This window comes from Danio rerio, chromosome 12 (genome assembly GCF_049306965.1).
Source record: "Danio rerio strain Tuebingen ecotype United States chromosome 12, GRCz12tu, whole genome shotgun sequence".
Classification (NCBI taxonomy): domain Eukaryota; kingdom Metazoa; phylum Chordata; class Actinopteri; order Cypriniformes; family Danionidae; genus Danio; species Danio rerio.
In genome coordinates, this window is record NC_133187.1 from 3174637 (window position 1) to 3200893 (window position 26257).

Here is a 26257-nt window from a genome sequence, read left to right on the forward strand (position 1 = left end):
GAATGTCAATCAAAGTGTTTCTACAGGCTGTTTTTAATCAAGTGCGATTATAAACAATATATTTAATTAAATTTTTTTTCCCATTAGAAGCTGATTATATTCACACACTGTTGCCACATAACTGCGTTTAAACCCATTATAAAAGTGATTTTTGCATAATAGGCCCACTTTAAGCTGAAAACCAGGCCAAAATATCATTACATACTGTTATTTTGGCAAAGTCAAAAGAAATTAGTTATTAGAAATTAGCGATTAAAGCTTTTATATTTAGAAATACGTTGAAAAACTCAGTTTTTAACAGCACTTGGGAAACATTTTTAACAGGAGGGTTAATCATTTTGACTTTAACTGCATCTATAACGCCACTTATCATAAAAAATTAAGAAGCTACTTAAGAAAACAAATGAAAAAAAAAACATATACAGAATATAATCTCCCAGAATATGATCAATATTCTCTTGATTGCAGCCTGAGCACTTACAGCATAACAGCACTATTAAAACAGAGGAAGTCAGACCGCCTTTAAAGTGACAGCGTCTGCGATACTTCCTTTATACGGTTTCTTTATATCTGTAATCTACAGGCCCACGGATGCTAATGGAAATCGCTGGCAGATTAATGTGTCCTTTGTGCACTCCCATGTTCACAGTGAGCCTTTTCAGAAAACATGTCGGAAATGTAGATCAGCGACTCATGTCGAATGAGTATTATCAGCGTGATTTCCAATGATTTGAAGATTGCATAGTACTGGTTTGTGCTCGTAGACATCAGTCTTAAAATACAAAAACAAAAAAAGAGCATGTGATCGGTTTAACATGCCTCGTAAGCGAAATACAAACAGGATTGAAGAACCATCTACTCTTCGTTCAAGGCACGGCTATTCTAAGATACTCAAAAGTGTGCAAAATGAAGCTCAAGTTGGAGATTTCTCGCGTTTTGGACTTTGCAGGATGTGCATAGTCGAGGGACTTAAAACCAGTGTGTGCTTCAAGACCACAATTCACGTTGGCACTGATGTGATCTGTGGTTTGTTGGTTGCTCCAGATGTTCGAGGACTTGATGTATGCAGTACAAAACCTGGGTATTAAGACTTGTAAGGCTTAATAATAGCGCATAAATGATGCATCTTTACTAAAAGATCTACCAATGAATGATTTACGTTGTTTATTCAGTGATTAGTTTTCTTTTCAGCTTAGTCCCTTAATTAATCTGGGGTCGCCACAGCGGAATGAACCGCCAACTATTCCAGCATGCGGATGCCCTTCCAGCTGCAACCCATTACTTGGGAAACACCCATACCCTCTCATTCACAAACATACACTACGGCTTACTCAATTCGCTTATAGCGCATGTGGGGGAAACCGGACCCACACGAACACGGGGAGAACTCCTCAAAGGAATGCCAACTGACCCAGCCGAGGCTCGAACCAGCGACCTTCTTGCTGTGAGGCGAGAGCGCTACCCACTGCGCCACCGTGCTGCCGATTTACTAATTTAAAAAAAAGTGCATTCATTTTGGACTATAGGGGGCGCCATTATTTTCGATCTTCATTATATAAATAATAATTTCTAAATATTTTTATCAAAACATTCATTTATACATCTTCATCAATACATTTTCTAAAAAGTCATCATCTAAATATTTAATTTATTATTTAAATTGTTATTATTATACAGATTGTTATAGAAATATTGTCATGTTGACAAAAAAAATTAATTTAAACCATGAAAATAGTCGTTGAAACTTGTAAAAATTACATATTTTCTGTTTTAGCTCATATTAGGCGCCATTTGCTCCAATTATCATCAAAGATTTCGATCTTTATTTATGAGGTGGAGCGAATGACGCGATTTCTCGAGGGGGAAATCTTCTTGCCGACACCAGACAACAGTTCATACACCTGGGCTCGGCTCAATCAGAAGCACTGCTGAAAGCTTCCATGATCCAGGTATCGCTTCTGCAGCCCTGAAAGGATCTAGTGGACTCAGACATGGCGCCAAACAAATCTACGCTGTTTTACAGCCTTCCTAAAGCACATAAAGCACAGCTACTCTTTCAATAAAATCCATGTTAGCAATGAAACTAGAGTCATCAGTCAGACAAAAGCCACGTCCATAACGTGAATCCACATCTATTGTGTAGCGAATTTCACGAGCAAATGAAGCTGCAGTCACACTAGAGTTTGATAATGCGAAATTCTGTGGTGCGGCGCTGCGAAAATGGGCGGGATTAAACATGGTTAGACATTAAAAAAAGCGAGCGATTGCTCTAGGTTTTAAATTTCTGTCCAGAGAGGTCATGTTTGAGCCTCGATTGGTCCTACGCAGTCAAGTGATGCGATTTAGAACTTGATGCATGACCCTGCGTTTCCCGTCTTGACGCATTCGCGTGTATATGAATGGAAGTCTATAGGGAGAAAAGTCCAGCGTGACCACAGCTTGAAGCGAGTAAACTCAAAATACATTCATTTAAGCGTGATTTATTCGCACATGCCACAATTGGTGTGTGAACAGCATTATACCAGCAGCAGGTAGTGGTGCAACCGTGGTGTCATCGAAAACAATGGCGCCCCCTATTGCCCCAAATTTGTATAAACCGATTTAAAATAATAATAATAACTTAATCCTTTACACTTTTTATTAAACACAGATTTCTGCACTCGGTTTAATTCAACACTAAAGATGATATTTTAAAGAAAGCTGAAAAACCTGTAACCACTGACATCCATAATAGGAAAAACAAATACTTTGAAAGCCAATCAATGGTTACAGGTTTAAAACATTTTTCAAAATATCTTCTTTAAATGTACTTTATAAGATACTCACAAAGCTCTGAAACAAGTAAAGGCCGAGTAAATGAAGACCGAACTATCATTTTCAGATGAACCATCCTTATAAACTAAGTCATACAAGTATTAATACCCAGAATTCCCTTTAAAACAGCAGGATTGAGTTGCTTGATTTGGGTTTGTGTGTGTGTGTGTGTGTGTTTTGGTCCTTTATTTTTCATTGCAGTTCGGTCTCAGTGGTTTGGTGCGGGTTGGTTCACGATGACCTGAATGACGAAATCCTTCTGGATCTTGGTGTCCTGCAGGCGGGTTTTGTCCGTGAGAAGCTTTCCAGAGAAGAACCAGCGCTGGTGGCCGATATCAATGTCCTCCTGAGCTTGTAGTTGTTTTTTCAGCAGGCCGATGGTGTCGCTCATGCTGGCGTTCAGACGCAGGTCTTTACCGGTGGAGAGTCGAACCTTCAGCTGAAACTCTTTCTTCTGGGTCGTCTGCGGTTCGGGATTGTCTGTCAGGTCTTCTTCGCTTCTTTCAGATATCAGGTTGACCGGTGGAGCCAGGCAGTAAACCGGGAGCTGGTAGCGGTTGCCCAGTTCATCATAACACTCTGTTAGGGATCCTAAAGTGGTCGAAAACACAAACAGACACAGAGGTGGGTAGAGCATCCAAAATCTATACTCAAGTAAAAGTTACTCGAGTAAAAGTGCAGCTCAAACATTCTTCTAAACTTCTTTAAAAGCAACCAATCAAAGTGATAAGGCAAAGCAGCAGCTCTCACCATGTGGTAATGTGATGTTGGCTCCGTCCACTATAGCCTGAGCCAGTTCATGATCACTACACTCCAGAGCCACAGCAGCCGCTTTCAGGGCGTCCCAGATCTCCTTGCGGCCCTCAAACGCCGGCGCCGTATCCCAGAACTCATCCCTCTTACTGCGGAGCTGCCCCTCCGTCATGGGATAATCGCTCTTCCACTTGGGCTTGTCTTTCTTCAGCGGCTCATTACGACCTGCAGATGCAGAGGAGATGTAAATTACCAATAATATGCAGTGTGTGAAATAAACATTAGGGTTCCATCGTAATGCGAAGCAAATCTTTTCAAGTTCACTAAAACAAATTAATAAATGAAATCCCAAATGTGAATTAAGCACATTTCCATCAAGTTGTTAGAGTGGCTGACTGCAGTATTGGTAACCTAGCAACCAACAGTAAACAAGGCAAGCAGAGACAGCTGATTGGTCAAATCAGTGTAATGTTTGTTATGTCAAGGTTTTTCATTTCATTTATTTATTTATTTATTTTTTTGGGGGGGGGGTTGTTTGGGAGAATCAGATTCAACTTAGTTGGTTAGTTTAGTTAGTTTGGTTGTTTGTTAGTCAATTTAGCCTAGTTAGTTTAGTTCAGTTAGTTACAATTAAGTGTGTTTCCATCAAATTGTTAGAGTGGCTGACTGTAGTATTGGTAACCTAGCAACTAACAGTAAACAAGGCAAGCAGAGACAGCTGATTGGTCAAATGAGTGTAATGTTTGTTATGTCAAGGTTTTTCATTTCTTTTATTTATTTATTTTTTTTTTTTTGGGGGGGGGGGGGTGGGTGTTTGGGAGAACCAGATTCAACTTAGTTGGTTAGTTTAGTTAGTTTGGTTGTTTGTTAGTCAATTTAGCCTAGTTAGTTTAGTTCAGTTAGTTACAATTAAGTGTGTTTCCATCAAATTGTTAGAGTGGCTGACTGTAGTATTGGTAACCTAGCAACCAACAGTAAACAAGGCAAGCATAGAGACAGCTGATTGGTCAAATGAGTGTAATGTTTGTTATGTCAAGGTTTTTTTTTTTTTTTAATTTTTTATTTTGAGTTTTCAGAAGAAAATACATATATATCTTACATATTCTCTCATACAGAAAGAGACTTACATATCTTGTATGTGCTTTGTATTTTCTTCTCTTTAACAACAAGAATAACTATGAACAGTAAAACATGGGGAGCTACAAGTCCTTTAAAAGTTTTCCTTTAAAGAAGAAAAGATACTTATTTATACAATGTTACATTTAGGTTACAATTCAAGAAAAATTCGGGCATATTGGTGAAATATACTCAGTCCATTTACTCCAAATTAGAAAAAAGTATTCTGTTTGTGTTCTTAATGAAAACGATAGTTTTTCCATGACATATATAGTGTGCACTGTATCAATCCATTCTTCAACTGTAGGTGACTCTAATTTTAACCATTTTTTTGTGATTACTTTTTTACTAGCTGCCAAAAGAATAAATAGCAGTTTCTTGTCTTTATTAATCCATCCATCCAAATTTATATTACCTAAATATAAAGATTCACAGGTAAAGGCAATCTCTACTTCAAAAATGGCATCCAGATGTATTTTAATCTCTTTCCAATATGGGGTTAATTTCTGACAATCCCAAAAAACATGATAATGATTAGCTATTTTTTCCCCACACATTCTCCAGCAGCTAGTACCCTTTCCTCTATGTATTTTCTGTGATGGTGTGATAAAAAACCTTAAGACATTCTTCCAACAGAATTCTCTCCACATGGCAGAGCTGGTACATTTCCAATGGGTTGAACAAATATTCCGCCAATCTTCATCTGAGATATTCAGATTTCCCTCCATTTTCCATTTATCTCTGACATATAGTGTATTTTCCGATACTGATTCGCAAAATCTCTTATATAATTTCAAAATGATCTTAGTACATGATTGGGCCTTGCTCACTGATAAAAACACTTTTATTATTCCTGTCTCTGCAGCTTTTAATGTTTCTGGTTTAATATTACATTTAATATATGTCAAGGTTTTTAATTTCATTTATTTATTTAATTTTATTTTTTTAGGGGGGGGGGTTGTTTGGCAGAATCAGATTCAACTTAGTTGGTTAGTTTAGTTAGTTTGGTTGTTTGTTTGTCAATTTAGCCTAGTTAGTTTAGTTCAGTTAATTAAGTGTGTTTCCATCAAATTGTTAGAGTGGCTGACTGTAGTATTGGTAACCTAGCAACCAACAGTAAACAACTCAAGCATAATAGAAACATCTGGTTGGTCACGTGAGAGTAAAGTTCATAATGTCAATGGCTGTTTCTCAATATGTGTTCTTCAGCGGTCTTGCGTCCTCGTATTCTCATGCAACGTCATCATCAGCTGCCTAAGTTCAGTTCCAATACTCAAGACCGCAAGTACGGAGGACGCGTGAAACTTCCCGGATGTGATCTTGATATCGAGGACGCACTGATGCAGACTTGAGCACCGAACTCGCTCTGGAAGTCCCAGAAGTCATTGCGACTGGAGATGGGAAGCGCAGCATTTTATTTAGATTTATTATTAAAGTTCAGAAATATAATTTATTTACCTCAGGAGTTTCCCTAAATGAAATGGTGAAAGTAAACATTAACATGAACATCTTAATTAAGGAATAAACACATTAAGGGTTTTTGTTTGCTGAAATTCGTTTTAAAATGTGTTTTATTTATATTGTGCAGGGTATATTTATAATGCCTTTATGCAAAGTATATATTTTGAAGAGGGGGGGGGACAATAAATCGTTGTATGAATGTTGCAATGTTTAAATAATTTCCATTTAAAACATGTGAAGGTCATGTGACCATCAGGAAGAACGCAGCATCTCACTTCTCAAAGGATGCGTTCTCTGCCCTCGTAGTCTCCTGAGTTCGTTCTTCCGAGGACACCTGGCAAGACCGCTCTCCACAAGAACACAAGTCCATTCTCTGCGTTCTTTGATTGGGAGAATCATATTCAAGTTGGTTAGTTTAGTTGATTAGTTTGTTTATTAGCCAAGTTAGCTTAGTTAGTTAGTTAGAAATAGATGCGTTTCCATCAAGTTGTTAGAGTGGCTTGGTAACCCAGCAACCAACAGTAAACAAGGCAAGGATAATAGAGACAGCTGATTGGTCACGTGAGTGCAATGTTCGTTAGGTCAAGATTTTTCATTTCATTTATTTTGGGGGGTGGTGTTTGGGAGGATTATATTCAACTTAGTTGGTTAGTTTAGTTAGTTAGCCAAGTTAGCTAAGTTAGTTAGAATTAGATGCGTTTCCATCAAGTTGTTAGAGTAATTGGCTGTAGTATTGGTAGTGGGATTCTGGTTTATTATACTTTATGCAGATGCACTCACAATCAGTATAAAATGATCGATATCTCAATATATATTGTAGAAAATTAAATATCGCAATGTCATTTTTTCCCAATAGTGTGCAGCCTTATTTGTAAAAAGCACGGTTACCACACTACTCAACAGTATTGTACACTGCATCTTTTTCCAGTATCATGCACCCTATTTTCCACTATTTAAAGGTAAACGCACCACATATTGTTTTGATGTCCATCAGAGGGATCAAGCATCATTTAAGGAGGTCAAACCCAGATATAACTCAAACCCTGCTAATGTTTGAGAAACAAACTATGTGGCATATGCTAAACCTACAGCTGCTGTAAAAATACTGTGATAATTTGTGAGAATCAAACAGAAGACCTTGTTTTTTTTTTTTTTACCAGTGCACCAGAATCATACAATTCTGATGAATTACGCTGAGGTCACATTAAATCAAATGTACATGTAGTTCCACAGAAAAGGCATGTGTGACTTCACTAATGTAGGCCGACAAAGACTTTCCACTTGTATTTTCCGTCAGTACTTTTGTCTGACGCCTGAAAACATGAGACTGAGCGGAATGTAAAAGTAATAGTGTAATAAACACGAATTGACATTTAGTGCTCGCAAATGATCATAGTGTAATGGAAAACTCCGGGAGGAAAGTTTTGCACAACAAGATCAAGAATGACATTATTAATCCAAGTCGAAAGAGCAGATTTTGTCACCTGAGCAGATATGCTGTACTAATAAATGCATTTACTACAGTTCAAAAGTGGGTGGCTCGGTGGTTAGCATTGTGGCCTCACAGCAAGCAGGTCACTGGTTTGAGTCCCTGCTGGACCAGTTGGCATTTCTGCGTGGAGTTTGCATGTTCTCCCCGTGTTGGCGTGGGATTCCTTTGGGTTTCACCAACAGTCCAAACACATGTGCTATAGGTGCACTGAATAAATTAAATTGGCCATAGTGTATGAGTGTGTGTGTGTGAATGTGAGAGTGGATCTGTGTTTAGCAGGGCTAATAAGTCTTTAACTGCATATATTAAATACACCTTTTTAAAATCAACAGCTTTAATTAATACTACTTAACCACCGATTTATCCAAAACACGAATATGCAATACAGAGGCTTCAGTCTGAAAATGAAAGCAGAACTATCGTTCCTCATGACGGAGCAAAGGCTGTGTGTTTATGACTGTTTGTCTGCAAACACACTCCTCCCCTATGATTGATCACTTAAGGCAAAAAAAAAAAACAACAGCCTTCATCCATCACCAGCTGGAGGGCAAAAGACCAGCTCTGCACATCACCTCCATGAGCCTGGTGTCTCCTGGACAAACAGAGAACTTGTTTTCGAATCAACAATCATCTGTTGTGCCTTAAAACACAGATTATGATATGGCTGATGTTTAAGATTGCTAAACAGATGTGTTTTCTCATCAGGGCTGAAACTATTAGTCCACATTATAAACAAAGGTAAATGAAATACAAAGGTATAAAGAATACAAAGGTAAATAAAATAAAGAAGTATAAATAATACAAAGATAAATAAAATACAAAAGTATAAGACAAAAGGTAAATAAAATACAAAGATATAAATAATACAAAGGTAAATAAAATACAAAAGTATAAATAATACAAAAGGTAAATAAAATACAAAGATATAAATAATACAAAGGTAAATAAAATACAAAAGTATAAATAATACAAAAGGCAAATAAAATACAAAGATATAAATAATACAAAGATAAATAAAATACAAAAGTATAAATAATACAAAAGGCAAATAAAATACAAAGTATAAAGAATACAAAGTATAAATAATACAAAGATAAAATAAAATACAAAGTATAACTAATACAAAGGTAAATAAAATACAAAAGTATAAATAATACAAAGTATAAATAATACAAAGATAAATAAAATACAAAAGTATAAATAATACAAAGATAAATAAAATACAAAAGTATAAATAATACAAAGGTAAATAAAATACAAAGATATAAAAATGTAAAGGTAAATAAAATACAAAAAGTATAAATAATACAAAGTTAAATAAATTACAAAAGTATAAATATTACAAAGATAAATAAAATACAAAAGTAAAAATAATACAAAGATAAATAAAATTAAAAAGTATAAATAATACAAAGGTAAATAAAATACAAAGGTAAAAATAAAACAAAGGTAAATACAATTAAAAAGTATAAATAATACAAAAGTAAATAAAATACACAAGTATATAAAATAAAAAGTATAAATAATACAAAGGTAAATAAAATACAAAAGGTATAAATAAGGCAAAGGTAAATAAAATACAAAGATGAGGCAGCAGGCAGTAAGTAACAGTAAGTTTACATAAAGGATATAATGAAAAGGACAGCTGTAAACTCTAGTTCAGCAAACCTAAAAATCCGATTACTGAAATGTGTGGCAGTGAATATTATATTCAAACACGTGTTAAACTGATATAAAAGTGTATTTGTTGAATTCAATAGTGTTTGCCTTTCTATTTTTAGAGTTAATGATTGAACAAACATATTAAAACTGATGACGATGGAGAATGAGAGCTTGTGTGCGTTTATGCAAATATAAAAAAAAGAAAAAAAACTCACATGTTCGACTTGTTGGCCAAACAAAGATACACATCAGCCAATGCCGAGAATTAGGAAACGGCAAATATCGATCAATATATTGCACATTTGTAGGACTACAAACAAATAGACAAAAATGCATATAAAAGAGGTCACGTGATCTTTTAGTGTCGTCATATGGGGTCTCTTTAAATGCATCCAAAGTCAGAAAACTGTAATATTCCAAGAATTACGAACCTAATAATAGAACCATTTTGCAATGATTTTCATGCAATTCCTTTGAACCAATTCTGTGCTTAATGTCTTTAAGCTCCTCCCTTTAACAAACCAACTCGGCTCTGATTGGTCTGCTGACTATTTTGATTGGTCTTCCCAGTCTAAAAGGAAACCATTTCAGAGTGTTCATATTTTGTCAGTGGGTGGACTTTATGCAGATATGTTACTTTGATCATGATGTAGAGCTGCAGAAAATATAAGGACTCAATGCAATTTAGAGATGACTAATCTCTCTTGAGAGACAATATCTTGATTATTTTAAATAACAACTTTGCAGAATGTTTTCGCTGACGTAAATACTTAAAAAAATTATTATTGAAAACCCACATACGACTTCCCATTTAATATTACTTGTAATAAGACACTTGATATGAGCAAAGGTAATCATGACACTGGCCTTATCAAACCCTTCTAGTAATAAAGCTGCTACAAAAAAAGAGGAAGTTCCCGCTGATGGTGAGATAATAGCTGGTTTACCATGTCTGATTCACTGCCAAAGTGTGGCCAAACATTCAAAAGGTCACCTTCATCCAAACACATTATTTATAGCACAGCCAGATTATAGGTGTAATGAGAAATCATCAGGACACACTGCGTGATTTACAGCATGCTGGCTCCCACAATGCTTCACTCCACCTGACAGTGCAATGGCCATAATAACTTTTAGGACTGCATAAAATTCAATTATTGCAACTTAATTCTTTAAAGTCTGACAACTAAAGACTAATATTTTCAACCCAGTCTCATTGATATGTACCCCTGTATACATTTCTGGAGAGCACCAAATATGTCCCAGGAGGTACTTTTTTTTGTGTGCAGTTTTTGTTTTCACAAATCCTCCAGAGGCCGATGTGTACGCTTTTTCAGATCTCTAATTTCTTTCACGAGCGCCATTCGTGCCTGCTGTTCTCTGACTGACCGATCCCCCCACCCACCACCTTCCCTAAACCCAACCGACAGTGTTTTCAAAGGCAATACAGAAAAATAAATGCCCTTGCTGTGCTTGTTTTTTTTTTTACCACGTTTTCAGATTTTACCACATTCTTACACTTAGGGCCTACTCACACTAAGCCATCCGTACCGTGCCCAGGCCCGTTTCCCGGATCGTTTGAGAAGTGTGAGTGCGCTTAATCGGGCTCAAGCACGGTTCACTTGGCCAGCCCTGGCCCGGTTGGAAGAGGTGTGCCTGAGCTCGGTTCACTTGGGCTTTGGCACGGTACGCTTGTGTGTGAGTGCAAAACGCGCCAAAGCCCGAAACTGAAAGCGAGACGTGACTTTTAAGGGGCTGTTTGATATGGATTTATTAATCATTCTTACTGTTCAGTGAACGCAAACTGCAGTAGTTTATTAAAGACGAGAACTCCTCACAGCACGACAGCTGCGCGCCTTCAGTAGACCTCCTCATTCCTGCAGCACGAGGACTTTATGATTGTTTATGAGCGCCAAAAGTGGCGGATCTGTTCGGCGAAATATCTGACTGCGTGCCCCCGCATCCCTAAGGACTGTTTGGCGAAATATTTGACTGCATGTCACTCAAGCGGCAACCTCCCGCTCTCTCTCAGGAAGCCAATACGGAAGTAACTAAAACTGCAATTCATCCGAAATTCCGCTAGTCCTGGCCGCTCCTGGCTCCAAAACAGAGCAAATTTCAATTGAGCCCACTGTTAGAAAGGCCAACTTTACCGCAGAAAAAAAGGTGTTTACAGCCTGGTACAAAAAAAGGTTTTGGTTAATACAGCTAATATCACCCTTCATGACAACTGTGAGGGGGGTGAATTTTTTTATAACTCATCCGTTTCCTTTATATTAAGTTATATTAAGTTTGCATAATTAAGGGCGTGGCCACTTGAGTGACAGCTTGGTCTCGTTGGTCGCCGTCACCTCAGCTGAATCCTGCAGATTAGCCACTGAACTTGGCGTACTTGGAATTTCTGTGTTGTTTTATGTGGCTTTACACAGTCAACTGCCTTTTGGACTTGTTTCCTACAATTATCAGATGGCATGGCATGCTGAGTGAACTTAATTGAGCTCACAAACCATTCACGTGGCCTCCATTTCCCATGTGAGTAAAGTTATATACTTATATACCATCTCTATATATGTATTTGTTTTATTTAAGATCATTTATGGTTTATATTTATATTTAGAGCTGTAATGCACTCCAGAATCTGTCAGATTGATTAGCTGTAGGCTCTAGAGCAGTCATCTGAAGCGTTGTCATACAGTGTTATGCTGGATTTCATCAATAGTCTTACATTAACTAACACAGACTCTATCTGAAGTGTTTGGAAGTAATTCGCGTTTTCCTCCTATTGAGAAACGTCATAAGAACAATGTTTAGTGGCTCAATGTATTACAGCAGTGTTTTTAAAAGTCTAAACACTTTATTGATATAGTGTACAACCAAGCACAAGTGGTCAGAATACAAACGAGCCACAGGTGATAAAGTATTAAGCGTTCTCCCAAAGTAAAGTGTGTCTGAACCAGGTCCAAACATTTTGCTAGCAGGTGTCTGTCGCTCCGCTCACTCTCCGCCTCTTTGCCCTTGTTTGGTATCCCGCCGTGAGTGTGATGACGCGTGAACAAAATGGCGACGGTTGGCCGCGCCTATTTGTGGCTTCTTTTGCGCTCTTTAGAAACCTATGGGTGACGTCACGGATACTACATCCATATATTTTACAGTCTATGATGTCACTGCATTATAAACGACTGAAACGATATAACTAGAGAAAGTGCTGCTGAGTGAGAGAGCGCTTCTCACTGAACAGAGCAGCAGCGATGACGTAAGCGTGCCGAGGCCCATTTGTGGTGTGAGCGCTGGCTGTCGGAGGAGACGGAAGGGGGGACAAGCGTGCTTTGGCCTGGTTCGAGGCAACTGTACCTAGTGTGAGTACGGCCTTACTTTACTAGACTCGAACCTCATCGTCGTGGTCAACTCCTCTCGCGTCTCAAGCTAGCTACAGGGCAAACTGGCAACAGCGAAAAAGCAGAGATCGATCACATAGATATATCGGTCGACTGCTAATTAACATTTACACAATTATCAACAATAACAGAAAGTACTGTTAGTTTATTGCCTGGTTTTGTACCTTAATAGCCATGATCATTCCAGACAATATAATAATTTTAAACCGCTTAAATGTCAATAATAGTCTTTCTATGAGAATAATGAGGACAGAAAATAAGCTCAAACATTCAATTTAGGATGAAAACAGCTGTGAATCATCAACTACAAGCATCTGTTAACAAACAGATCATTTCTACAGTTTATAAATGTCTCTTTTGGCTATCAGCCGCATTAATATTGAACTTATGCTCATGGTCCAGAATTTTCATTACATGCATCACTATTATAATTCATTACAGGCAAAGTAAAATCTAAACTATTAATCAGATGAAAGAAGGCATTTCATAAATCATGCAAAACAGCTAGTTTTGATTATGTTGTTATAAATAAATATAGATTCCACAGAAACTCATGAATCAAACACCATGCAATTGGCTTTATAGGGTTAACCCAAGAAAGTCCTTTCAAAGTGACAGGCGGAGAAATGCAGACTAATAGCTTTGTTTACAACCTAGTTCTGTGGTCAAATAAAAGAGACCGCTGACAATGCGAAGAACTCGACGAGGGACTCGAAATGTTCCCAGAAGCCAAGTGTGCATAACAAGACTCAAGACTGATGTCTGATTTTCTTCCAGTTTCATTGAACAGACAGATGCACACATAAAGACAAGTATAGGATGCTTAAAAACAACTAGAAGGCCTCAAAACGCAAGGTTGGAAAATATGGACAAACCCTTGCTATGATTACAACGTAACCTGCTCAACTAATGTTTACATTTGTGATATTTCTATTATTCGATAATTAATAACCACATCATGTGGAACTCTGAATTTGAGTTACATTTCGGAGTCTGCTACTGTCCACCGGAGGTCACATTTCGGTCACGGACGCATGCATTAAGAGCGTTCATGACTGAATGAATGAATGAAATACACTGTTTTCCAACAAGGCAATCCAGGGTGCTGAAATATAATTGGCTTAACTGGCAGTGAGCGGTTTAAAAGAACCAAAAGCATTAACAAGAATAAACAACACAAACGTTCATTTACGCTTTAGAAGAGTCATAAAAAAAAAAAAACTTACATACAGCACCTTTAAATCTTTGATAATTACTTATTAATAGGTATTAGAGCTGCACGATTCTGGCTAAAATGAGAATCGCGATTTTTTTGCTTAAAATAAAGATCATGATTTTCTCACGATTCGGAGATGTAAAATAAAGGTATGGTAAAAACAAACATATGGCACAACATCGATAATAATATTATGTGTAGGTCTACTGGTTTCATTAAATAATTCTATTCTGCTTATAATAATTCTGATGTTGAATTATTGTGTTTGAGATATATGCTTGCAATCTGTCATATTAGACAATTTCTTTCACTGGTAAAATCAGACATTTGCCATTATCAGATTATATTCAACAATATAATTCAACAATATAATTTATGCCAATCTTTGAATTGTATGAATCAGATCAGCGGATCAAAAGTTATTAAACATTTAAGAGCAATACTTATTTTTAGCCGCGGGCGGCTTTCTCGGTCTTTAAGGGTTAAAACCATTGATATGCAATTGTTCATGGTATGATAATCGTGCACGTTCAAATCGTGGTAAACCGTCATACCGGTATATTGTTACAACCCTAATAGCAATGCATACAGAAAATTGCAGAATCGTTTTTTTGCTACAGCAGTTACTTTAGAAAAGTAATACTTTAGCATACTGAAAATCAGTTTTTTTTAAATCAAGTCTTTTTGCAAAATAATTTTCACCACATCTCTAACAGCAACGCAAGACTGTAATGCATTCCTCCTAAACAGAACTTTCCCCACCGCTGGCTATTATTTACACACCAACAACAACAACAGTGTGGGTATACAACACAGAATGTGACTGTCAAAGTCCAGCACCTAATATAATCCCTACAGTCAAATGATACGTAAATGTTTATGGCCTTCTCAGTGTCTTGAGGGCAGAAGCTGGAAGGCGGCGAATAAAGTAGCATTCTTCTCATGTGTCTCTCGAGTTACACCCCACACAAGCAGCGACAGATTCTCTTCCCCCACTGGCATTACAGCAGGAACACCAGAGGTTCCCTTTTTCTCCCGACGCATCTTACAAATCAGACGCTGCTCTTCCTCAGAACTGGTTTCACTGTTGTGCAAAACGTATTTTATGATGCTTTGGTTCTACAACAGCATTAACACTGCGAGTATGCAAATTGAACTCAATGTCATCAAGGGAGGAAGATAAAATAAAAAGCACATGCGCCAAAAATAATGCATCTCTGATCCTGCTGTGGACCACACCAACACACACAAACAAACACAACGTAATCCTTGTTGATTCACAGATGACAGATAAATATACATATTAAAAGTCTTATATTTACATTAATATTTTTCAGGGCGACGCAGTGGCGCAGTGGGTAGTGCTGTCGCCTCACAGCAAGAAGATCGCTGGTTCAAGCCTCGGCTGGGTCAGTTGGCATTTCTGTGTGGAGTTTGCATGTTCTCCCTGCGTTTGCGTGGGTTTCCTCCGGGTGCTCTGGTGTCCCCCAGAGTCCAAAGACATGCGGTACACGTGAATTGGGTAGGCTAAATTGTCCGTAGTGTATGTGTGTGAATGTGAGAGTGTATGGATGTTTCCCAGTGATGGGTTGCAGTTGAAAGGGGATCGGCTGCGTAAAACATATGCTGGATGAATTGAGAGTTCATTCCGCCGTGGTGACCCCTGATTAATAAAGGGACCAAGCCGAAAAGAAAATGAATGAATGATTGTACTGCTTTTACTGTTAAACATTTAATTTTTGCTACTAATTAACATCAATAATCATCTTCCTATTAATCCACAACAACCAATTGCTTAAGAAACTGCTCTTCTGCAAAGACGGTCTGGAGAAATGTATTGTCTTGTACTATCAGACACGTAATACACAGCCCCTGAGAAAAAGACCCCCGTTATCTCCAGCAACACACATACGACCTGCTGAAGTACAGATAACAACCCAACAATACACACTGCAAGAGATGTGGCCCGAAGACTTTCACTGATAGGAGACACAGCTGCTTGTTATCAATTGACAACGAAATTAAAAGTCCAGAACATCCTTCTGCTTCACCACCGTTTCTGGCAAAAGCACAACAGACACACTAACATGAAGCAAACATGCTTGGACATGTCCTGGGATGCTATACTGGAGCCTTCAAGACTGCCAGCTCCAACATGCACACCGGTGAAGAGAAAGACGAAGACAGATACAGCACAGAAAGCAGATAATGATCAAATTCTGAAAGTTTCCAAAGGCTAATTTCTGCAACGGCACTACAAAGAGTTTCAGAAGTACTAGCAAACAACAGTCATCCGGTGTGTGTGATTTAAAAAATATTCAGACGACTAAAAACGAATTTTGGTTGTTCATTTGCCCAACGGTGGCATTTTAGGGGCTTTTTAAGTGTTTTGCAATGACACTCCACTTACGTTTACTTGTATCCATATAATCAATCCTTTCAGGATTTTGTAGGAATTTTTATTCACATTTTTGCAGCCTAAAATTGCTGATTTCCTGTGTCTTTTCTTCAAATTTGAGGCAATATTTGTTGCATTATTTTGTGTTGATTTGCTGTAATAAATAAATAAATAAATAAATAAATAAATAAATATATATAAATAAATAAATATATATATATATATATATATATATATATATATATATATATATATATATATATATATATATACCACAGACAAAAGACTTTATTATATACAGTTGAAGTCAGAATTATTAGCCCCCCTGAATTATTAGCCCCGTTTATTTTTTCCCAAATTACTGTTTAACAAAGAGAAGACTTATTGGTCACACTTTACAATATGGTTCATTAGTTAATGTTAATTAATGCATTTACTAACATGAACAAACAACTTTACTACTGTATTTGTTCATGTTAGTTAATGAAAATACAGTAGTTCATTGTTAGTTCACGTTAACTCACGGTGCATTAACTTATGTTAACAAGCATGGACTTGAATGTTAATAATGCATTAGTAAATGTTTAATTATGATTAATAAATGCTGTACATGTGTTGTTCATGATTAATTAATGTTAGCAAATGCATTAACTAATGAACCTTATTGTAAAGAGTAACCGATTTCTTCAACACATTTCTAAACATAATAGTTTTAATAACTCATTTTTAATCGCTGATTTATTTTATCTTTGACATGGTGACAGTAAATAATATTTGAGTAGATATTTTTCAAGACACTTCTATACAGCTTAAAGTGACATTTAAAGGCTTACCTATGCTAATTAGGTTAACTAGGCAGATTAGGATAACTAGGCAAGTTATTATATAACGATGGTTTGTTTTGTAGACTATCGAAAAGAAAATTAGCTTAAAGGGGCTAATAATTTTGTCCTTAAAATGGTGTTTGAAAAATTAATAACTGCTTTTATATATATATATATATATATATATATATACCAGTAATGATCCTGTCTACTGTCCCAATCATCTCTCATGCTGGGCCACTGGGCAGCCCTTATTGTTACGCCCCATTCACACAGGGCGTCAGCGTCAACGCTTCCTATTTACTTTGAATAGGTGACGTCAGGCATTGGCGAACTGCATTGTGGATTCGTTGGCGTCGCTTCAGAGGCATTGCTCGCTGCAGAAGTTGGGACTAGGTCAACTTTTCAAGCGCAGACGGAAGTGTCAGCCAATCAGATTGCTGTATGCAAATACACCAGCTAGACAGTGACCTGTTGCTGACTGAATTTCATTGGCTGACGCTGCTATGACGAACGCTTCAGCCCCAACTTCAGACACGCCTTTAGTCAAGCGTTGATGCTGAAGCCCCGTGTGAATGGGGCATTAAGCCCTGCCTTTAGTACACCCATGTAAGATTCCTAATAATTTAAGTATAGTTTGAGATATTTGTTTTATTTCTTCTGATATACATTTATTTATTTTTATTCAGTTTACTTTAAATAATTGTTTTTCTTTCATCAATTTTTTTTCTTGTATCATTGTTACTAGATGTACAATGAATATGTAGAATTTGTATTCAGGTCACACAATGTTAGCACATTTTAATGTTTTATGTATTCCCTGTTACTTACGTTAATAAAGAAAGAAATAAAATCATTGTAAAACCAACCTTGATGCTTTGATACAACAGTAAGTTTACTGCTGGTGAGTATCAGTATTTTTGTGATAAAAGCATATTGTTGTTTTGGTACAGTGATTCCAATATAATCATAACCAATCTTCAAGCATAAACCATTTTTCTCTTTAGTTTTATAATTGTTGCTATTTATATTGCTATATAGTCTTCCTAGTTAGATGCATTTCATTGGCTCTGTACTTGTACTCTGCTCAAAGACAATAAAGCTGGATATAATCTAATCTAATACTCCATCATAAAACTTTAGCACAACACAAAAACGCCACAGCAATTGCGTATATTGCAAGCAAACTATCATTATTTAAAATAAAAAGACAATATGAGAATTAGCATTACTAACACAAAGGCATCAAAACCATTGCACTTTCTATATTTAAATCACAAATGGTTTTAAAAGAAGAATACCTCGGTGCATTATGCATGCAAGGGCAATACTATGTTGTTGCTTTTTGGGAGGTTGATTGTATATTACAATTCATCAGAAGTATGCATATATTTAATAATTAATGACTAGTATATAATTGATATAATAATAATGTATGTTCAAACAAAGGCTTACATGAGAAAACAATGTACCGAGGAAATAAGTCACTAATTGTCACTCTACGGAAGTTAGTCTGTAACATATTTCACAGCAAATCGCTTTATTCATTTTTACATGACAACACAAGATATGTAGGCTGGCTTGAGAAACAAGCCACACTACTAAAATCCTATCTAAACTAATTATTTTTACTTGTTTATTTATTATTTACTTATTATTCTTCTTCTGAGACTAAATTTGCAACTATCTCCTCCTAGAGCTTCCGAGCTATGAACACCAATCATGCTCCAGACCTCCAAACTGGTCTGACTCCGTATGCTATATCTTTTCCGACTGATCCGACTTTCGGTTTTCCAAAAAACGTCCTGGAAGTGTCGGACAAATCCCATAGACTTAACATTGGATCAAACTTTGTGACTTTATATCTCTGCATCAGATTGTTACACAGACTTGCCAATGACTGATCATCTTTAAACTTTCTAGCCACGCCCACAATCACTTTTATCTATCTATCTATCTATCTATCTATCTATCTATCTATCTATCTATCTATCTATCTATCTATCTATCTATCTATCTATCTATCAATCAATCAATCAATCAATCTATCTATCAATCTATCTAATTATCTATCTATCTATCTATCTGATTATCTATCTATCTATCTCTGACTATCTATCTATCTATCTATCAATCTATCGATCCATCCATCCATCCATCTATCTATCTATCTATCTATCTATCTATCTATCTATCTATCTATCTATCTATCTATCTATCTATCTATCTATCTATCTATCTATCTATCTATCTATCTATCTATCTATCTATACTCTTTAAAATTGTTTAAACTAAATAAACTATTACCAACAGGTTTTCACAAGCCAGCCTCAAAGTTTGTCCCGACGAACTTTAATAATCTGGTTTTGTTTATTGTTTTATCTGGACTCACTTACTACAGGAAAATTTCACCAAAAAAAGACAATTCTTTCATTAATTACTCACGGTTTACTATTGAGCTAAAGTTGGTTTTATATTCGCACATTCGTTCATTTAACTGTCTCTGTATTGTTTGCCACGCTAATTTAAATATTCGGTCAGAATTAGCATGCAAGTATGACTACAAAAGAACATTAGCACTATCTAACTGTCTGTAAACAATGCTGTACTTTGATAATCATTGACTACTATGAGATCCCATTCAGAATTAGCAAATAATACTCTTCTGAAATTATATTATTAAGGAGGAAGTCTGAATGTGCGAATATAAAACTAACTTTACCTCTATCGGTTTACTTATTTCAAACATTTACGAGTTTCATCTGTTGAGCACTAAAGAATATATTTCAAAGAAAGCTGAAAACCTGTATTTAGTATTTGTTCTTCCAACTATGGAAGTCAACGGGAACAGGTTTTCAGTTTCCTTTAAAATATCTTTAGAGTTTCTAACAGAAGAAACTCATTAAGGTTTAACTACTTGAGGGAATGTAAATAGTGTGTAAATGTTCATTTTTTTTGGATGAACTATACTTCAATACAATACACCTGACGTGATATTTGCATGTTTACAAGAAAGCCACACATAGACAAGCATGCAAAACATCTCGCAGAAAGACATTCAAGCATTAACTTCAATCATAAAGGGTTTTTGCATTTTGTGTATTTTAAATGAGTTGAATCAACACGATTCTTAAAGTTTTTGGGACAACTCAATAAAAAGGTAAAGTTGGTTTTATATTCATACATTCGTTCAGTGACAACTTGGGACACGTAGGCATGGGCCGGTATAATATTCTGACAGTATGATAACCTTGGATAAAAATATCACGGTTTCACGGTATTGTGATTACTGCTTTAAAATATATTATTTTTTTAATGTCTGGGTAAAAAACAAGATTTTTTCCCCTTTAAAAACAATATATTTTATGTTTTGAAAGATTTAAAATATTTTAGAGCAGTAAACTTGTCTGCTAAATAATTAAAACGAATCATTGACTTCTGCTGTCTTCATTGGTTCCAAAAACACGGATTTCTTTACAATTTAAAATAGCATATTTGGATGGAGAAGCTGTTGCCCTAAATAAAAAAATAACAACACATACCTTGGGAATGGTGTTACAGAAGATTTTGGCAGTTTCAAAACCTTGAGTTTTCCAAACCGTGGTATATCTTGAAAACAGTTATCATGTCATCCCTAGTAACACGCTCTCTATATTGTTTACCATGGCACTTTGAATATTCGTTCTGAAATACCCTACAAATATGACTAGAAAACAACATTAACACTGCAAATAATACTTTTCTGAAATTATATTATAAAAGGGAAAGTCCGAATGTGTGAATCAGGGTTCAACGCTAAGGATTTTTTGTACTGATCTGATCGGGCCAGTGGTTAAGATTTTTACTTGCCCTGCCAAAATTTTCACTGGCCCCACCAAAAAAAAAGGGAAGTTTATAGCTATATTTTAGCCGCAAATTTTAAATAATGTGTCAAAAATAAAGTTTGTGAATCTACAATTTTAATGCTTAAAAATTTTTTTATTAAAGTGTTATGCAAACAAAAAGAGTAGTATGGAAAATGTGGAGGTATTTTATTACAGTTCGAAATTATTTAACAAAAGGTGGGCTGACTTGTCAAACTGACGGCAAACTGTGCAAAACATCACTTCATTTTTTTTTGTTACGTTGTTCACATGTAAATGTCTGCTTCCAAGACATTAGAAACAGACATTTTCTTTTAGCCTTATATTTTGATGTTGCCGCCATGTTGCTGTTTCTTCTCTGTACTGGTTGTTACCAGGTTAAGGAAAAAAATTGCATGCTCAAAACACCAAATCAGATAAGAGGAACCTTAAAGCAATATGGTGTTTATGACATCAAAGACAAGGTAGTGTTTAAAGACTTAAAAGCACAAACTTAAAATGCAATTGACAAATAGTTGCAGACAAATTAAATGTTAGTGACAAGGCAGTACTGTCCCAATCGGGCCAGTAATGATCCTGTTTACTGTCCCAAGCATCTCTCACACTGGCCCTGGGCCACCGGGCAGTCCTTATTGTTGGGCCCTGTGAATATAAAACTTTACCTCTATCAACGCAATTGTTTTATGTTCAACTTAAAGCTGTAAAAATTAGGTTAACTTAATCGATTTGTGTTGGGACAACATGAATTGTGTGGAACCCTGCATTTTTATGTTGTATACGCTGTATAACTGCTATGTTAAATTAGCTATGTTTAAAATTAGCTAAATTAGCTTTTTTTATATACTGTCCAACCAACACACAACTCCCTAACTTGACTATTTAAGTAAAGTTGGTTTTATATTCACACATTCAGACTTTCCCCTTAATATAACTTCAGAAAAGTATTCTTTGCAAACACTAAATACTGAAATCATATTAGCAGCAAATGACTATCAAAGTCCAACATTGTTCACAGTCAAATAAATACTGCTAATGTTGTTTTGATGTCAAACTTGCATGAGCTTTCAGGCTGAATAGTCAAAGTACAATAGTAAACAATTGAGGTAAAGTTGGGTCTATATTCGGATATTCAGACATTCTCCTTAATAATATAATTTCAGAAAAGTATTGTGTTAATTCTAAATAGTAAAATTATATTTGAAGCCAATGACTATTACAGTATAAACAGTGCTGATGTTGTTTTGAAGTCATACCTGCATGCCATTTCAGACTGAATATTTAAAGTAGCGTGGTAAACATTATAGAGACAGTTAAATGAACTAATGTGCGAATATAAAACCAACTTTACCTCAATTAGTAAACATATAGGGACTCACAAGTTGTCACTGAACGAATGACAGCATTTAAAACCAACTTTACCTCAACAACTTGACTGTGATGTAGTAATAATGTGCAATACACTGCTTTGGAAGGATAACTACTGTAAAAAGCGCTATATAACGTTAATTAAAACTGAGTTTAATTGAATTAGCGTCTCACCTCCACGTTTCCTCTGCGTCCTCGATCCGCGTCCCCGTGTCTCCGCGCGCTCGCGCCCCACGCATCCTCCCATGGTTGTCAATCAAACGCAGGCCACATCTCAAGACAACAGCTATTTATTTACACTCCTGCTTTATTATCATTAGATCCGGCGAAAGGAAAGTGTAACTTTACTACAAAGTACAAGTAGTGACGTTATAAGTGATATACGAACAGTTTGTGCGTTAAAGAAAAGCCTCCAATGCAAAAAAGCGACCAGAAGTAAAAACTTTACCAGCTCGCGATGATCTATCGGTGATCTGGCACGAGACTCGCGTTTAGTTATTTCTGGCTTTATCCCACGAGCTAACTTACAGCAGCTAAGTTAGCCGGAGCACGAGCTTTAACTCGTAAATCCACTAGAAGAGGACAAAACAACACTAACAAGACTAGTGTTTGAGATTTACAGGCTGCTCCATGCTCGGATTAAAGTATATCAAAACATCTAGGCGTCGCAAAGCCTGCCTGAGTTCTTTATCTCTCGCTAGTCCACCTTTTCCCCCTACTGATGTTTCCAACTAGTTCACGTTACTGGTGTTTTCTGCGCATGCGCGCTCTGGACATGTGACTCCACCAGAGCCGCTGCTCTAGAGGCATAGATATATACATTAGATATCGCCTACCCTGTTGTTGTCTATCGGAAGGAATGCGTGAATAGAGCCGCCATTTTGGAACAGGGTAGCGCTCCTTTGAAATGAATGCGGGACCAAGGTACAGAGGAGGACTGTGGCCATCCGAAGCCAGAGATATAATAATAATAATAATAATAATAATAATAATAATAATATTAATAATAATAATAATTCCTTACATTTATATAGTGCTTATCTGGGCACTCAAAGCTCTTTACACAATGGGGGGGATCTCCTCATCCACCACCAGTGTGCAGCATCCACCTGGATATATATATATATATATATATATATATATATATATATATATATATATATATATATATATATATATATATATATATATATATACATACATACATACATATATATATATATATATATATATATATATATATATATATATATATATATATACATACATATACATATATATATATATATATATATATATATATATATATATATATATATATGTGTGTGTGTGTGTGTATGTGTGTGTCGGGAGTTTTCCTGGATGTTAGTATGCATTTTTTTTAAATTACGAAAATTATAATTTGACATCACTTTTCTACATTGATCAGTGATCGCACTCGTTCACTAGCCGACAATAATACAAGTTTCTGGCAACGCAGCATCTCGTTGTCATATTTATTTTGCATTGTTTGCTGATTTTATTCAACAAAACTAGCATAAGCCGAGTATTTGTGTGAGTTGGAGCTGCTTTGCCTTATGGTGAATGCAGTAAGTGACTGTATTATCATCAATAACGCTACCTGATTAGCACAAAAGTTCAGAACTCACAAAAACGTAAAAAACTTAATCTTACCTATGAAATGTTCTGCCTTTGTGCTTTGTTTTCTTTGTTTGCTCGTTACTACACCCGTAGACAGCGCTGAAGCCCCGCATCTTCACGTAGCAACACTGTCTTGTCTAGTGCGGCTGAATGACATTTGTCCTGGGAGCACTGTAGCAATGTGGCGGCGCTATTGACGCATGCTCAGGGTCCCTATGCGATATCTAGTGTATATATCTATGCTTTAGAGGAAGCTTCAAACTCCGTTGGAAAATAAGGCTACAGTAATTTTATGGGTTTGTTCGTTAATATCTTTAACATTATTGAGCAAATTTACTGTATATGGTTAACACACACACACACACACACTTGGTTTTATATTTGCACATTCAGACTTTCACCTTCTTAATGTTTAAGAGGCCATTTATATGGATATGTGAGGGGGCTTGTAAATAACTCATGAAAGAATAAAGTTGCGTTAAAACCAAGCACACCATTGTTTTCTTGTACAAATTCCCAATACGTTTATTAAGGTGTATCCATATAAATGGCCCACCCTGTACAACATTGTTCGCAGTCAAATAATTAGTGCTAAATGTTATTTTAAAGTCAAACTTTCATGTGATATGTAACCCAATAACTCAAATGTAACCCAATATTTAAAGTACTGTAGTGAACAAAATAAGTTGTCACTGAACTAATGTAGCTATGAATATAAAACCAACTTTACCTTAATAGTTTACTCGCCATTTACTCACCATAAAATCTTTATAAGTTTGTTTTTCTGTTGAGCACAAAAGAAGACATTTTAAAGAATCTTAAAAACTAGCCAGTGTAGAAACAAAAATACTATTAAAGTCAATGGCTACTGGTTTCCGACATTTTTCAAAACATCTTCTTTTGTGTTCAATAGTAGAAAGGTCTGAAGCTAGTAGTTGGTGAGTAAATGATGACCTCATTTTCATTTTTTGGGTGAACTGTCCGTCCTTTAAAAGGGAATTTACTTACCATCAGGTCATCCAAGATGTCGGAAACCTTCCGTTTAGTAGAACATTTAAAAAAGATTTAAGTGGAATCATTAAACCTTTTTTGACTCTTAAAGTCCAGATATAGTCAAACTGTCTTTGATATTCCACTGAAAAAAAAAGTCACATACATCTTGGATTGCTTGAGGCACAGGTGTCAAACTCAGCTCTGCACAGTTTAGTTCCAACCCTAATTAAACACACCTGATCAAACTAATTGAGTCCTTCAGGCTTGTTTGAAACCTACAGGTAAGTGTGTTGGAGCAGGGTTGGAACTAAACTGTGCAGGGCTTCGGCCCTCCAGGAATTGAGTTTGACACCCCTGGCTTAAGGGAATTCTCAGCTTAGGGTGAATTATCCTTTTAAGATTGAAAGTGAGTGTATTTGCCTGCAATGAAGCTATTTAACATATAAGCATGTCATTGCTTCTGTCAAGCATTCATTGGTAGCCTACTGTGAGAGTTCTTGTACTTTTTCAGCATATTCTGCTTGTGCATATTGTTCTTGTGCAACGTTTGGTAAAAGTAAGTTTAAAAGTTACAAACATCTCTGCTATGATACAATTAAAATAACAACAACAACAAAAATAATTGACATTTTATGAGACCAGTTATTAGTGTCAGGAAGTTCATGCTTCTCACGAATTATATTGAACCAGAGGTTCTCATCTCCACTATTTTTTTTAAATCTCTGACTGCAATTTACAAGTTTCCCACCTGCGTTTCAGTCTGAAAGGAGCAAATGAATCATCAGATACTAAAATAATTTGAAAATATTAAAAATATTCATTAAAGTGCTTGACAAATGTATTTATTTATATTTAAATTTTATTTAAATTTCCATACAGAAGTCACTTTGAACTAATACCAACCCCTCATTTTCGGTTGCATTAATAATAAACGCAAAAGACAAAAAACAACAATTTATTTGCAAAACTGAATCTACTGAAAAGCAAAATTATATCATTAACTGTTTAATTTTACACTTTTTTTTAATTACTTTCAAAGGACTGGTCTCGAAATTCATCATTTTCAAATATAAGAAATAAAATTATTATCAAAACAATACAAATTGTATTTTTATAGATTTTTTAAATTCATTCATTCATTTTCTTGTCGGCTTAATCCCTTTATTAATCTGGGGTCGCCACAGCGGAATGAACCGCCAACTTATCCAGCATATGTTTTACAAAGCGGATGCCCTTACAGCTGCAACCCAACACTGTGAAACAT

General features: G+C 35.9%; 2 protein-coding genes across 4 annotated transcripts in view; one reads left to right on the forward strand and one right to left on the reverse strand.

The window, feature by feature from the left end:
- Positions 1-26257, forward strand: part of frmpd2 (FERM and PDZ domain containing 2) — a 423788-nt gene that overhangs the window by 247121 nt on the left and 150410 nt on the right. The window lies entirely within an intron of this gene.
- On the reverse strand, positions 16-25196 carry ubtd1b (ubiquitin domain containing 1b). Of its 3 annotated transcripts, XM_073917864.1 has the most exons (4): positions 22808-23105; positions 22534-22664; positions 3565-3792; positions 16-3405 (listed from the first exon to the last, which is right to left on the reverse strand). In XM_073917864.1, exons 2-4 carry the CDS (start codon positions 22604-22606, stop codon positions 3023-3025), a joined length of 684 nt encoding a protein of 227 aa, XP_073773965.1. In that variant the 5' UTR covers positions 22607-22664; positions 22808-23105; the 3' UTR covers positions 16-3022.

What these genes read in the sequence shown, in the direction of transcription:
- ubtd1b (XM_073917864.1), bottom strand. Translation starts at nt 22,606, where the DNA reads ATGGGAGGATGCGTGGGGCGCGAGCGCGCGGAGACACGGGGACGCGGA. An exon ending in GACGCAGAGGAAACGTGGAG is followed by an intron (nt 3,793 to 22,533) that starts GTGAGACGCTAA and finishes CTGCATCTGCAG; the next exon opens with GTCGTAATGAGCCGCTGAAG. An exon ending in CAACATCACATTACCACATG is followed by an intron (nt 3,406 to 3,564) that starts GTGAGAGCTGCT and finishes CGACCACTTTAG; the next exon opens with GATCCCTAACAGAGTGTTAT.